This window comes from Aulonocara stuartgranti (genome assembly GCF_965226115.1).
Source record: "Aulonocara stuartgranti genome assembly, chromosome: 5".
NCBI classification, from domain to species: domain Eukaryota; kingdom Metazoa; phylum Chordata; class Actinopteri; order Cichliformes; family Cichlidae; genus Aulonocara; species Aulonocara stuartgranti.
In genome coordinates, this window is record NC_138943.1 from 34,995,622 (window position 1) to 35,012,221 (window position 16,600).

The window sequence follows — 16,600 nt, forward strand, 5'->3', positions numbered from 1 at the left end:
CCGCATCTGTGTGTTTGTGTTTATGTGTGTCTCGCTCCAGCCAGACGTTGCACGTAGGCACAAAGCTCCCCTATACATGCTGTGGAAGAACCATTATGAACTCACACAGACACCCCTGTGTCTCCAGGCCTGAGGAGGGTGGAGGCAGGCGTTTGGCAGGTGCAGCACTGCCTCAGTTTGGCCTTGACACTCATGTCAACTAACCTCCATCCTCTTTGCTTAGTATGCCAGCTGTCTGTATGTTCACACTCAACATTCACGGACAGGCCTCACTTAAAGCCTTAAATATTTTGCAGGATGAGTAATAGTTTACTTCTGTATGTGTGTGTGTGTGTGTGTGTGTGTGTGTGTGTGTGTGTGTGTGTGTGTGTGTGTGTGTGTGTGTGCAAGGCCAATCAAGCAGCAGCAGAAGAAGAAGCCCTGTCGTGATGGCAGCCAAGCTGTGACAGTGTTGTGCTGCCATGTCCCAGGGCTCACAGGGCGTACAGTTCTGTTTGGAAACTCAGCACGCAGCAGGGCTGGCAGACCCCTGAGCAGACCTCTGTGACACACAACACAGCTACAGCAGGAGGATGAGTGGCTGGCCCTGTGCAAAGGGGGACTTTGGAGAGAAATGCATTCTTTACTTAGATTTATTTATTTCACAATTTAACAATAAAACATATTTGGACTGAGAAGCACTATTATTAACTGAAGTGATGTCTTCAAAAACATTCCAATAATTATTTTTAAGGTTTTTAGAATTACAATATTTTTATTTATTGATGAAAGTCATGTTATTTTTATTATTACTAACAACTGTAATATAATAATAATGATAATAATTATAATCATCATCATCATAATGTGTGCAAATTATATCTAACAAAAATCTCTATTATAATCTCTTTTGGATTTATCAGTGGAAGAATTACGTAATGGTAGTATTAGTTATTATTTGTATTATCTCCATTAATAGGACTGACAGTTTTGATATATCATTATTTTCACTGATACAAATAATAGAAATTGATCATTAGTGACGGCAGTAGCAGTACTAGTAAAAATAACTGTACATTGTTATAATACTCTACTACAAGTAATTGAAGCTGGAGTAGTAGCTAGGAAAACCAAGCAAGTACAAGTAATTTTAACACTGACAATAGCTGACACATAACATGATTTGTTATGATTTATTGCTAATATTACTATTATTTTAAGAAGTAGTACAGATGTAATAGTAACAATAACAGTATAATGAGTAATCAAGTAAATATAATAATATAATTATTATTATTCTTTTAAATCTATGTGTGGAAAAAAAAGAGGTGAATGTGCAGTAGTAGCAAGTAAGCAGCAAGCAGGTGAATTCTGTACATTAGGTGAATTAAATAAGAATAGACAATATGAATGGCCAATATGTGTTGGCCCTGCGACAGACTGGCGACCTGTCCAGGGTGTACCCCGCCTCTCGCCCTATGACAGCTGGGATAGGCTCCAGCGCCCCCCGCGACCCTGAAAAGGAGAAGCGGAAGCGAATGGATGGATGGATAGACAATATGAACATATTTAAAATTAAAGGAATATGAAATGTACATTATGCCGGTGGGTTTAGAGTGTCTAGAAGAGAGTCCTGTCTCAGTCACATGGATGATGTGAGAGGGCGGGTGTGTGCGTGTGTGTGTAGGCGGGGGGGGGGGGGGGGGGGGGGGGGGGTTAGGGCCCGGGTGGCTTGGGGATAGAAGCTCCTCTTGAGTCTCTCTGTCCTTGCCCGGAAGATGCAGAACCTTCTACCAGATTGCAGAAGTTGGAACGGTTTGTTGCCAGGATGGGACGGGTCCTTCAGTATCTGCGCTGCTCTAGTCCAGCATCTCCTGATGTAGATGTGATGTTCTGTGTGAGGATGCTTTGCACAGCGCCTGTATAGAAAATCGTGAGGCTCTCTGGCGAGATCCTGAACTTCCTCAGTTGTCGTAGGTGGTACAGGTGCTGCCTAACCTTTTTGGTCTGGACCTGAATGTGGGCAGACCATGTCAGGTCTGAAGAGATGTGGACACTGAGATACTTGAAGGACTGCACCCTCTCCACTGGAGCTCCATTGATGATGATGGGCTTGTAGTCTCTGTGCTGACTCCTTCTGAAGTCCACCACCAGCTCCTTGGTCTTGCCAACGTTCAGCTGGAGATGGTTGTCCTGGCACCACGATGCCAGATTCTTCACTTCGTCCATGTAGGCTGCCTCATCCTTGTTGGAGATGGCGCCCAACACCGCTGTGTCATCAGCAAACTTAACAATGGTGTTGGAGCCGTGGGTGGCCACACAGTCTGAAGTGTAGATGGAGTAGAGCAGTGGTGAGAGGATTGTGTTGTGTTGATGGTGATGGTGATGCTGTTAGAGACGCATCTACCCACCCTCACCACCTGAGTTCTACCAGTGAGGAAGTCCAACACCCATGCACACAGACGGCTGTTGAGTCCCAGATCCCTCAGCTTTGTGAACAGTCTGCAGGGCACTATTGTGTTAAACGCTGAACTGTAATCAACAAACAGCATTCTCACATAGTTACCCTGTTTCTTGTCCGCAATCTTGTTTGGTTTTTATGATCATTTTAGGATCATCAGTTACTGCTGTAGACTTTCTCTCGTCTTAATTTAAAAGATAACTTTTCACTTTTATAGTATAATGTAGTTTTTGCACTATTTATATTCCATGTGCTACGATTGGCATGCTAGGTTGGAGCCAAGGCGTCTGTTATTATGCCCGTCCATTAAATTTTTTTTTCGTCTGTTTTTTTTTTTTAATTAGCTGCAATTTTTTATGTGGAAAAAAGTAAAGTAGTAGAGTAAGCAGTGTTATTATTATATTATTAGAAGAAATGGAAACTAAGAACAAAACTCTAATTATCCATAATTAATAAATAGAAAACAATAAATAGAAAACAGGTTTGATGCTATTTGTCACCAGTAGACACACAGCGAATGAAAGTGCACCAAAGACTGTATAGAAAAAAATTCTCACTACTGATTATTTATTTATTTCCTTTTTTAGTGGAGTCGGAGCAAACCTAATTTGGCAGCTAAGATTAGCTATTTTAGTTAGCGAGCTGTTAATTAGTGGTAAGTAGCACGCTAATAAAGTACAAGAATTTCACTTCAAATCAAATCAAATCAAATCACTTTTATTGTCACATCACATGTGCAGGTACATTGGTACAGCACATGTGAGTGAAATTTTTGTGTGCGAGCTTCACAAGCAACAGAGTTGTGCAAAATACAATAATGTAAACAAGCAAAATACAAGAATGGCTACATCTGAAACTAATAAATATATGTACAATATATAATAGTATATGCATTTCTGGATGTGTATACTAAATATTTTTCTACGTGTGTGTCTGTGTGTCTGTGTGTGTGTGTGTGTGTGTGTGTCTGTGTGTCTGTGTGTGTGTGTGTGTGTGTCTGTGTACACATATTTTACAAATTAAATAGAGTAAACAATAAATAAAATATATAAAATAAAATATACAGAGTGAGACATGTGCAAAACAGTGGCGTTACTGTACAGTATGGAGTGCATAATGTTAAAGTTCCAGTAGTGAAGCTGAGGTGTCTATGACGTGTTCAGCAGTCTGATGGCCTGGTGGATGAAGCTGTCTCTCAGTCTGCTGGTACGGGACCGGATGCTGCAGAACCTCCTTCCTGATGGAAGCAGTCTGAACAGTTTATGGCTGGGGTGACTGGAGTCCTTGATGATCCTCCCCGCTTTCCTCAGGCACCGCTTCCTGTAGATGTCTTGGAGGGAGGGAAGCTCACCTCCAATTATCCGTTCAGAGCACCGCACTACTCGCTGGAGAGCTTTGCAGTTGTAGGCGGTGCTGTTGCCATACCAGGTGGTGATGCATCCAGTGAGGATGCTCTCAATGGCACAGTGATAGAAGGTCCTGAGGATGCGGGGGCTCATGCCGAATCTTTTCAGTCTCCTGAGAAAGAAGAGGCGCTGCTGCGCCTTCTTCACTGTTTTGTTTGTGTGTACTGACCACGTAAGATCCTCAGCCAGATGTACACCAAGGAACCGGAAGCTGCTCACTTTCTCCACAGCAGCGCTGTTGATGGTGATGGGGGTGTGTACTTCTCTGCACCTCCGGAAGTCCACTATCAACTCCTTTGTCTTTGCGACGTTGAGGGTGAGATGGTTGTCTTGACACCAGTGGGTCAGGGCGCTGACCTCCTCCCTGTAAGCCGTCTCATCACTGTTGGTGATAAGACCCACCACTGTAGTGTCGTCCGCAAACTTCACAATGATGTTGGAGCTGTTAGTGGCTGTGCAGTCGTAGGTGTAGAGTGAGTACAGGAGAGGGCTCAGTACACACCCCTGTGGAGCACCAGTGTTCAGTGTGACGGGGGATGAGGTGATGCTGCCCAGTCTGACCACTTGGCGTCTGTCAGACAGGAACCCCTTGAGTGGGTTGGCAAACTACAATATTTATGAGGTAAGTCCATTAAAATCCTTCACAAGGCACCAAAAATCCAGACATGGTGGTAAGGACTAGTTAGCGGAGGTGAGAGCTAACAGTCAGCCACTGGCTACAGCTAACTCTCTGAGCAGGCAGGTCTCTAATTTTAAGCCTGAACAAAATACAACTTTTAACACACTTCACCTATTGTAGAGTTGTTCAGTAGGGAGGAAACACTACGCACCAGGGTGTAAACATGCACTTTAATGCTGTAAGGTTGGAGGACCTGCAATTTTTGGCACTTCCTGTGTTGGCTTCATTTTTAAGCTCCAGAGGTTGGTGCTTCGTGTTAACATTGAAACAGTAGCTGAGCAAACACTCTCACCTCAAGGTCTGTTCAGCAGCTTGTCTCCAGTTTTCAAAACATGCGACATGAGCGGACCCAGAACTGCTAAGGATATTTTGTCAGCTGTATATTGTTAGTTTTACATCAGTTCACTGCATTCACACCTCATGAATGTAAATGTGGTTAAAGTGACATTTGGCAGACTGACCAATAAAATCAATTTTTCTGTCAGCCTTCTAAACCAGTGTTTGCACGCACATGTGCCTCTGCATGTGCAGCAATTTTACTTTACTGTGGCTCAGGTCACTGCAACGAAGCATATCGAGAGTGCGGGGGAAAAAAAGATCATTGACCTGGACACGTGCCGTGATCTTGCACATTTCCCACCATCGCATGAATCAATGCTTGATCACAGTGCTAGAATAACAGTGCTTCTCACACACACAGACACACATATGTGAAGTTGCGCTGTGCTGCACCTGGTCATAGTGAAGGTAATAGCTTTATGAATGCAATATGGATGATCGATAACCGATCATTGTCCTTGGGCCTTGCAGACATGCTGCTGTTTTCAGTTTATCCCATCAGTCAGATATTTGCCACTGGGTAGGTGAGAGTGTGTGTTTGTTGGGGAGAGGCGAGCCAATGACAAATGAGGGTAAATAGAGGTAGAGAGAGAGAGGGAGAGAGGGAGGAGTTGGGGTGTAGCACTGTGCCAGCTCATGACCCAGAGAGATAAACAGAAAGTGAGAGTTGGCCAGGCAGGTAGGACAGGGAGGGTGTGGCGTTCCGAGAGAGCTTTCACTCCCAATGCCGCGCTCTAATTGGCTGCCACCGTTCTGACAGACGCGGCCGTCCCTCCCTCCCTCCTTCTTCCTGCCGAAACTCTATCTATGTATGTGTGTGTGCATGAGGGAGCTGGCAGATTGAAGAGAGCCACAGAGGCAGCCTCTAACTCCAACCCAATGAGCTCACAGCCTTCACACACACACGCAAAATCTCTCCTCAGCGCTCTGCTCTCACTCTCTCTTCAACCCTGGGACACAAGAAGAAGAAGGAGGAGAGAGCACAGAGAGAGAGAGGAAGAGGCAGTGAGTTGCAGAGAGGGAGAGTGAGGGTGAGGGAGTAAGAGAGGAGAGAGGGAGAGAGAGGCAGAGGGAGACTGGCGGGGTGTGAGGGAGAACACCATGGCTTCAGATCCGGGGCTGGCTGCGATGCTGCTATGGACTATATCACTACAGGCTGTGGGCACCTCGGGAAGTAACAGCAATGAAGGTAAGAAAGAGAGAGAGAGTCTTTGTGTGTGTGTGTGTTAATTTGAACAGACAGAATTAAATAATGCATATAGTCAGACAGCGGGGATTAACTTCATACATGTGGCGCTCCAGTGTGAAGAACACAGCGACAATGAGTCAATGCATGACACGCACGCACACAAACACATTAACAAATGTAAACACACACTTCAGAGAGGATGTCTCAACCCAGGGGCAAGACATCAAAGTTTGCTTTGCGGAGCAACTCAAGGAAATCCGCCTGATGTCTGCATGTGTACGTATGAACTCGTCTTGACATTGCTCATATTTGGCTGGGTTGCGTGTCAGCTGCAGTAACAGCGCATGTGTCTGCTGAGGGCTTAGGCGGTGACGTGAAAGTGTGTGTGTGTCTGCGCTCTTTTTTTATCTGAACCGAAAATTTTCATGAATCCTCACTTGTGTGAGCGTCTTGAAAAAGTGTGTGTGTGTGTGTGTGTGTGTGTGTCCTATACTCTTGTTCCACACACTTTGTTCCCTAAAGCCCAGCCTGGGTTTGTTTTCTTCCATCCTCTTGTCCTTCATCTTTCCACCATGAGACGGAAAACTGTTGTTATCACTTGTTCAACTAATGCTGCGCGCACACGCCACAGAGTCCCCCGACACCTTCCTTTATATTAGTTTGTGAGTGTGACACGGTCCTTGACATAGGTCTGATCTCAGGAGGCTGAGTGACAGCAGCGGCTCAACTGTTAGGGCCTCTTCTTCACCCCTCGTGACAACACTGAGCTTTATCTGCTGCAGGAAGACAAGAAAAAAGCAGCAAAAAAAGATGACTGTGTGTGTGAGAGTGTGTGGGCGGGATTGCCTCAGTGGTGGAGAAGTATCCAGTATGAAGTCAAGTAGGGTGAGGTGAGACACGTTCAGTCCTGCGATATCTGCATGTCACATTTTATTTACCTCTCCATCCTTCGGCGGTCCCGTCCTGATTGGTGCTGATTGGACCACAGTGTTCGCTCATATCCACTTCCATGTAAAGAACTCCCATTCTTCCTGTGCCTTTGCTCTTGACATTCAGCCCACGGTGACTGGAGCCCATTGCTCAGACATATATGCTAACTGAATTTAAGAACTTGTCCGTCTCACTCCAAATCTAAATGTAAACGCAAAACAAACAAACAAACAAACAAACAAAAAACCCCAAACAACGCTCCCCCCAAATTGGTAGAAATTCACAAAAGTTTCACTGTCCATCATTTTAGGTCCAAAAGTGTCTCAATCCACCTTAATAAAAAACTGTTGAGAATACTGGCGCAGTGCAAACCCATTTAAATCAACATGGTTTCATATTCTAATATTCCAATTCGCTGAGGTAAGAGTTAATATTAGTTTTCTTAGAAGATTTGGCTTAATTTGACAGGAAATGTGGGAAAAATAAAAAATGATACAAGTGCATCCCTTTGGTATTTTTTGCCTAACAATGAAGACGATCATGTTTGGAAATCCCCCCTAAAAATGCTTTAAAGTAAATGTTATTCCTCTTATTCCCACTGCTTCTAACAAATACAATTTAAAGGTCCCATTCAGATGGTGCAGAAGCTTAGAAAACACGGAAACAGATGTTATGATAGACAGTAAGTGTTTTTATTCTGGTTCTCCCTTTAGTACACTTAGTGTCTTTGTTCTGTCACAGCAAAGTTTGAAAAGCTCAGAATAAAGCTGCTTCTACTGAGCGATTCAAGATCTCAGTCAGAGGACAAATGATTCCTGCTCACAACAAGAAGTTCTCACTCTATTTAAAGAGGACCTCTGAGTGGTGATAATATCTATCTATCTATCTATCTATCTATCTATCTATCTATCTATCTATCTATCTATCTATCTATCTATCTATCTATACAAATATATATAAAACCATACCTCGAAATCCTATGGTCTTATCATCATTTATCGAAATAAAGACATGCAATTAAGCTCAAGTCAGAAGTTGATGCAAAAAAGATAACAATTTTTTTATTTCGGTAGTTTTGTCTGTATCCCGCTGAATTAAAAAAAAGAATTAAAACGATGAAACGTTAATTCTCTCCTTTGCTTTTCTGCAGTTTGACCTGAGGGCAATTCTAGATATTACATGTACATGGAAAAGATAGCTAAAAATGCAGATAAAGCGCTAAGAATTACATTGTTGAAAGAGCGGGCACTGCAACCGTGCAGAGCTCTGACTGACTTGAGTACGTATATCAGAGCACGAGCCAGGGCCAGCCATTTTGTTTTTGTTCATCGTATTCATCGTGTGCAGATCCATACAAATGGCCAGAGGTGTGTATGTGAGGCTGCCTGCGCTTTCACACACAGTGAGACTTTGAATTGTATATATTCAGCTCATCAAACCTTAAGTGTCCTTCAAACATCGTCATTTAGTTACTTGGAGCAACTCTGTTTGTGTGTGTGCGTGGATCTGTGTTTAGGAGGGGTCAGACCTCGAGGAACAAAGAGACAAAGGGAAAGCAAATGATATTTTGACATCTCATGTGTCTGGATGTTCTTCAGCTGGAGATGTGCAATATTGAATCTTGCACCGAATCTATTGTGTGCCCGGCAGCTACAGTAATTATTATAGAATCAGATCACTGCTGTTTTCTAGGCAGAAAAAAAGAGGAGCTGTAGGCAAACCTGCCACGATGTACGGCTTGTATGCTTAGCAACGTATTTCATTTACAGAGATGGAATTTAGAATATCACGAGTCACATAAAGCAAGGAAGTAAAGTGTGAAAAGGCTGTGCAGCTTGTACAACTTTGTGCCTATGAAAACAACATGGTATTATGGCACAGTGATAATAGTTTTGGTACACAGGCAACGCTAAAGTGAATTGGTTAAAAAGTAATTAACATAAAAACAAATCTTCAATATTAAACAACTTTGGAGACGTGATTTTCTTTTGACACAATTTAGATGCAGTCTTGCAGGTGAGCGCTGTTTTTGATTTTCCTTTTAATCTTGAATATAACCTATAAAAAAGAAAATTAAAGAAAAAATTTAAGCAAATTATTCAAATTATTGTAATGAAGCAATCATTAAAAATAGCACTATATCTTTATCTCTAATGTTGCGTGCTTTATCTTTAATGCTTGAGATTTTAATATTTCTGTGTAATATACAGAAGCCAAAGTTAAAAAAAAACACTTTAAGTAGCACAATTATTTTTAAATTACATTAAATACAGAGAATCTATATGATTTTGAAATGTTCCAGTGAATTATTAAACCCACCAGCTCCTCTCATGATGAAATGTTGTGAAACATAAAGTCGTTTGTATTCTATTCCATTCTTTTTTTTTCCATAAAGTGATTTTTTAATTTCCAGATTCTGATTGTGTTTCGGAATAACACTTCTTCATGCTTATCATGTTCATCACTTTTTTTCTGTTGACCAAGACAAACAAGCTGGAGTCAGGTATGTGATGGTCACTGGTCTGTAGGAACGAGCAACCAGAAAAAACGAGGAAAAATATCCGTCTTTAATATTCAAATTGAATTCATTTGCAATTGTGTGGTTACACTAAGTTTTTCAGTTCATGTTCAGTGTGTGTTTATTTTTATATAATTTTTTTGCAAGTCTCTTGAAGCTGTGAGCTGTAAACATCAACACCAGCAGCAGACGCTCCTCTAACTTTGAGCTGTTTGCTGCAGTAATAAAGCTTTCTAAGAATCCATTCACAGAGGAAACACTGACCTATTTTTGACAGGTTTTTGAGGGATGAAAATGACCACATTAAAGTTACTGGCACAAAATACTTATCATCTGTATTTGTATCTGCCTGCAGAAAAGTCATTATAGGCCAAACAGACACACTCGCACAGGAAGCAACACATTTTGCTGCATCTCCCACATATTATTGCAACTTTTGCCTGTACGGGGGTGGTGGTTTTCCCTGTGCAGTTTATCCTGTCTGTGAGTACTGTCCCTGACTCAACTCCGGCACACTGTTTCACACTGTCGCATTCCCATCGAGGACACAGAGCGTTCCTTCAGGTAGTTGTCAGTACTGAGGAACATGAAAAGACCCATGCAGAGAGCAGGACTCACTGCTAATGAGCAAACTGTAGGTAGATGATTATTACAACATACCTCTGCTGCAGGAAGACCAGCTAGGGAAACGAGACCCAGAGGCAGAAAACAATGAGTCGCAGCCAGGATTATTTTTGCTTTACTTTTGAAAAATTTGAGCACATAATTTAAAAAAGGAAATGAAGAAGGAGAAGTTGAAAGCAGCTGAAGTGTTGGGAGTTGCCGTTTTTGCTTCTCTTTGTGCGATAGAAGGCAAAAACAAATTTTTGCTTGTGTGAAAAGAAAAGCTTTTGAATTTGATCACTGCTAGAGTCAGCTCTGCTGTTTATATTGATCTCTCCTCACTCAATGGAGAATGTAGCGCTTTTTCATTTTTTGTCAACATCACACGGAAATAAAACGTAGCACGACTTGACAGAATTAATAGCTTAGAGAGGAAACCTTTCTATAACACATTACAGAGTTAAGAAAAAGCATTGTTGCTATTAGATTTAAGCACTGAAGCTACTTCAGCTCCCAACATCTACCAGGTTGCTGGAGAGCAGTTTAAAGGCAGGGTTAGGGTTAAGTTCTCGTCTGTGCCTTTATTTTCACATAGCCAAGTGGATGTTTCCTATCAGAGGCCCAAATATGTTCAAGGGACCCAATTTAAGGTAGCAGCATACAGTTTCTGAAACTATGCTTCTTAGCATGTGGCTAAAATGTACTGCTACCCGCAAGTGGGTTCTGATCTTTTGGATTTAGAGGGAGGAAAAAAAGAAACCAATAAAACATTGTTGCTTTAGAAAAAGTGCTAGGAATTGAGCTTTGTTCATATCAATTTATTTATGTGTTTATTTACTTTTTATTATTTGGGATACCCAAAAAATAAATCTCATATTCGAACAACTTTAAGGTCAAAATAAATTCCGGAGACTTGATTTAAATTACCTCTAGTTTTGTATTCCAGTGTTTGCCCCTTCCTGATTTCCAAGTTGTTTATTTTATTTAATTTTATTTAATTTTATTATTATTTCATAATTTTTATTTATTTATAATTTGTTTTTATTTATTTATTTATTTTATTTTACTATTTTCTTTTTTCTTTTTTTTATTTTATTTGTATTTATTTTTTATTATATTTATCTCACTTGAATATTTCAGGTCATCAAACAAATTTTGATATTAAGATAAAATAATACTTAATAAAATATAAAATGCAGTTTTAAATTATGATTAATTAATTAAGATTGGGGGGACTACCCGCACCTATTCGGGACTATGTGAAAAAGTAATTCTACAGTATTGAGATCAGTTTCACTTCACACACCCAGGCCTGTTACTTCCAGAAGTGTTAAATCAAAAAATCACTTAAATAGCGCCTGCAAAGTAAAATTAAAGCTAAAAGAACTCAAAATTCAACACACCTTGATATAAGGTAACAGACGAGTAACAATGTCACTGAGTCTAGAAAGTCTAGACTTTAAAAGGTTACAAAGATATGTCGAAGGCTTTGTGATTCCACTGAATCACTCTGAGAGTTATCCACAAACTCTTTTGGAAATTTTGGAACAGAGGTGAATCTTCACAGGACCCAAAATGATCAAAATTAGACCAAGAGTGCACTGACGACTCATCCAGGAGGTCACAAAGGAATCCTGAACAACACCCAAAGAACTGCAGCCACCACTTGCCTCAGTTTAGATTAGTGTTCATTATTCAATAATAAGAAAGCAAAAATAACACAAATTTGCTAGAAAAAACAAAAAACCACTGTGATGACCAAGACTTTTGGGAAAACATTCTGTGGACAGACGAGATGAATTTTCTGCAAGGTTTGAGTGCCCCTACATCTCACGTAAAACTAATTCATCCATTCATCTTGTTCTACTTATTTTGGGTCGACTCGCAGAGGGAGGAGTCTAAGGCGAGAAGCTCAGACCTCCCTCCTTCAGTTTATCTGGGGGGCACAGAGGCATTCACAGGCCTGCCAAGAGATGTAATCTCTCCAGCATGTCTTGGGTCTGCATTTCATTAAAAGAACATCATACCAAAAGTCAAACATGGTGATAGTGTGATGATCTGAGGCTGTTTTGCTTTTGTTCTACTTTCCACCAGAAAATCCTAAAGGAGCACGTCCTGCCTTCAGTTTGTACCCTGAAGCTCAAAGGCACTTGGGTTATAGAGCAGGACAATGATCACAAACGAACCAACGAGTCCACCTCTGAATGGGTTAAAGAACAAATCTAAGGCTTAGAGTGTCCCAGGGAAAGTCAACGTTTTAAGAAGACTTTCCACAAGGTTTAGAAATGCGTTTATGGTCATTTCTGACCATTATTCAAAATCACACTTGTGAGGTCAGACGCTGATATTGGACAAGAAGACCTGTCTCGCAGTCTCCACTCTAATTCATGCCAAAGGTGTTCTGTCAGGGTGAGGTCAGGACTCTTTGTTGGCCAGTCAACTTCTTCAACAGCAAACTTACTCATCCATGTCTTTATGGACCTTGTTTAGTAACAAGTGACCCATTACTGTAATCTGATTACTTTTTTCAAGTAATGTAAGGGATTACTATTGCAAAAAAGTTACTTTCCCATAAACACGCTGCATTACTACGTTACTAAACCGTGATTTTGTTTGTGAGAGTGTCTCATGACAATGACGTACGAGCGTGCGTGCGTCCGTGGCAGCAACGTGTGCAGATCAACAATGGATCATATGGAGTTCAGCTAGAGTACAACCATGCAGCGTTTAAAGCTTGGAAGTACTGACATTACTTTAAATTTTATTCGGTAAAAAGTGACAAAAACATTAGCGTCTGCTGTACATTCTGTGTGGAAAGAAAACTTGGTTGTTCAGCGAAAAATTTAACTTCAAATCTGAGCTGGCGCCAAGCACGATCCCACGGGAATGGGAAATTCACAGAGAACCCCCCGGATCCTCCCACTGACATAACCGCTGTGGCACCGGGCAAACCTCCACCCGCCCCACTCCTGCTAAACAGGTGACAACAGATTTAAGAGCGACTGCTGAATCTTTGATTTTATTTATTTTTTGCTGTGTTTTACTTGCATCTCTTTGAAAGAGTGAGTGTAAACACGCTTATCCTTCTCAGGGTCGCGGACTGCTGGTAACCTATTCCCACATTTATTTCCCTTTACTGTCAGCACAGTTTGTCCAAATAGTGCCCTTTTGTGCTACCTCACAGTCCCCTCTAGTGGTGGTCCTTGTGCCAACCACACAGTCCATTTTTCAATTAATCAATTAATTCCCAGGATATGGTGCAAGTCTATTCAAAACCTCATACATAAAACAGGTAAACTTGAACACAACATGACAGACGGATTGATTGATGAGGCAGACAGAATTTCAGACAATATTTTATCTTGCAAGCCTTTTTATTGATATTTCCTTCCAGCCCTTTGCCACACAAAGCGGCCAAACTATATCCTGAAGTCTCATGCATAAAAAATACAAGCCCGGCCTCACCAATCAATCAGTCTGTCATGTTGTGTTTCTTTCTCACCAACATTCTTCTTTTGTTTGTTTTGCTCTATCACTTAAAGCTGTCTGGTCCCGATCAATAATGGAGTGGGGAGCATTAAGAGATATATAACACAGCTTTGTTTTAGTTAGTCACGATTTTACCTTGAAAACGAGGAATAAAACAGTCTTTGAAGTCAGAGTTTTATTAATTATGCTTTAACAGCAAATGACTGCACTTTACTTTAATGTATTGCATTTGAAGTGAGCATAAAATGTTCTTCTCCTTTTCTTCTGAGTTTGAGCTCAGTACAGTTTACAGTGTCATCCTGAGCAGGGGAGTGCTGTCAGAGTGCATTTAAAAACAGAGAGGGCACGAACTGCTCCATTCCTTTGTCTGTTGGTGTGTCTTCTAACAGGTTGCTGTTGGCTGACCCAGCAGCCCCCCCCCCCCCCCCTCCAACACACATATCAGTTCTCCCCCAGGCACCAGTCTTTATTGAGACATCAGACTTGTTAGCCAGCTGTCGGCAGAAATACAGGAGCTAGCTTTCAGATCAATACAACTGGCTCTTGTAGCCCTCCTGGAGCTGAAGCCGACTAGGCCTCACAAAACAGGGGGCTCTCTAGAGCCCTTTCCACCCATTAAAAGGAGCTGAAGCTGGGCTGAGCAGAGTTCAGCAGCCTCTGTGCCGGCTCTGCTGCTCTTTCTGATTGGAGGCGTGTTGCTGGGTAATTCACATTTCTGTGCTTTCTACCATGTGTGCTCGAAGATCCCTCACTGGGATGGCTGAAGATAAAGTGAAAGAGTGAGAGACAGTTGTAGGTGATGCTTGACAGCTCTGTAATGGGCTGCTGTTGTGGCTGTGTTAGCACATCCCTCCTGGAGAGAGACCTCTATGATGTTCCCTTCATGGGGACTGATGAATGACGAAGATCTGGCTCTGGAGCATCAGCTTTGTCTCCTCTGTTATAGACTGGAAGAGGCGTACAGGTTGTGTTAGAGACAAAAGAGAGACTGTGTGATAGAGGAATAAGGGGGGAAGGGACAATGTGAAAGGAGAGAAAGGAGGAGGGATGGAAAGAGTCACAGTGAGAGAACAAAGTGAGACGAAGAGGGGAAAAGAGAGGGAGGCTTGCTGTCTAAAATGTGTCTCTTCAAGTTCCACCGGTGAGTGTCTTTATCAACACCAGTGGAGAGTGTCTAGCTGATAATTTGCCGCTCTCAATTCCCTTCAATCCATTAAAGGATTTAAATGTTCATTAAGTTTAATAGAAGCCCAGTGAAGGTCTAATATGCTCTGATAAACGCTGGCAAACCTGCCAACCTGTTCAAATTGCTGCTGCAACAAAGAGCCATCCAACTAATAAGGTCAAACTCAAAGTTTGTGCTAGGCTCACTTTGTGAAGAGAATTTTCACAGCAGTCACAGCAGCTCAAACGGCAACAAGCTGAGAGAGAGTAAATCCATGTCCTCTAAAGTAGAAAGTAAAAATAGATTATTTTCAGTGCTGTTCCGAATGACCCATGAAATACACACACTTTTCAATTTTTATGGTAAATGGACAGATTCTTATATATAGCGCTTTTCTACTCTCCCGGAGTACTCAAAGCACTCTATACAACACGCCACATTCACACCCATTCTCTGAACTTAGTGTTTTCTAAGTACATTTACACACATTCATGCTCCAATAGATGCATCAGAGAACAACTTGGGGTTAGTATCTTGCCCAGGGATTGAAGGAGCCACGGATCGAACCACCAACCTTCCGATCAGTAAGTGACCTGCTCTACCTCCTGAGCTACAGCCACCCTGAAATTTTTAGATCTGATGCCACTTCAGATGGGAAGACATTGTCTGTCACTGCACTCTGAATGTGACGCTTAGAGGAGTACCATTGTCACTGCTTTGCTGCCTTTGTTAAGAAGGAGAGTCAAGAAGAGGAAATTACCACTACAGCCCTCAACACACTGTCACATTGGTCTGAACCATCAATCACAAAGTGATATTTTACTTCTACCAAGGCGGTTTGTCTTATCTGCTCATTAGCAGTACTATTAAAATGCTAAACTAATGTCAAAACTAATTAGGAATCAGCCTAAGATTTTAAAATAGAGAGGCACTCTTTTGATGATTGTTAAAAGACATATTTTTACTAATTTAAAGAAAAACAGTGCAAAACTAAAAAAGTTTTACTCACAACAGTTTTGCTGTTAGAGCTTTATTTGGTTCACTATAACCATTAGCTTAAAGATGCTAACGTTTGGAGACTGATATCGGTGTGCTCATTTAAATATTATTCTGTTTGCTTGACTGCTGCTCCAAATCAAGGTAAAACACTTTTAAAGCATGACTTTAGTCAAACTGAAATGCAGATTATTCTTTGGGAACTTTGGATTTTCTGCTTTTGCCTGTGTGCTCCTGTTCCTCCTGCTGTCTAAAGTGATGCATGCTCGATTAATATTAAATGCTTACCTAGTTGAATAACCAGTTAAGGCAATACTAAGGTGGAAGTACATCTAAATGTCTTCCTGCTCTTCATCCCATTCAAACGGTACTGTTAATTCACCAACAGATGAATACTTTAAAGCAACACTAAAGAGAGGTTAAAGACAAAAACATAAATGACAGTCCCCCAGTATGACCTGTACTAGTTTCTGTTGCCACTATTTCATCAAAGTGACACTGTTTCACCATGATAAGGGTATCACAAATACCTTCATCTGGCAATGATTATATGAAAGAAAAGCCCACACGACTCGTAAATGTGTATTTGCAATACGAGGCACGGAGCTCATTGAGCAGTCGCTGTTGTGTGAGTGATTAAATGAAAGAGTCGGTGACCCAAAACCTACTGACTATTTGCCCTGGTCACTGGCCAGCCACCTAAGTGGAAACAGTTTGCTCAGCCACTGCTGCTGTGTCAAAGTAATTTCCTTTGTTGCACCTTCCTGAGACAACTGGCTTTGGATGAGAGTCAAAATAGGTCCCATTTAGACAATCCTCAAACTTTGTTTCCACAGATTGTATAAA

General features: G+C 41.5%; 1 protein-coding gene across 4 annotated transcripts in view; it reads left to right on the forward strand.

Moving 5' to 3' along the window:
• The first annotated feature begins 5,721 nt into the window (after positions 1-5,721).
• Positions 5,722-16,600, forward strand: part of epha8 (eph receptor A8) — a 159,090-nt gene continuing 148,211 nt past the window's right edge. For all 4 annotated transcript variants that reach the window (XM_082533556.1, XM_082533557.1, XM_082533558.1 and 1 more), the window contains exon 1: positions 5,722-6,053. In XM_082533556.1, coding sequence (XP_082389682.1) covers positions 5,966-6,053 — 88 coding nt within the window. In that variant the 5' untranslated portion in view covers positions 5,722-5,965. The remainder of the gene's footprint in view (positions 6,054-16,600) is intronic.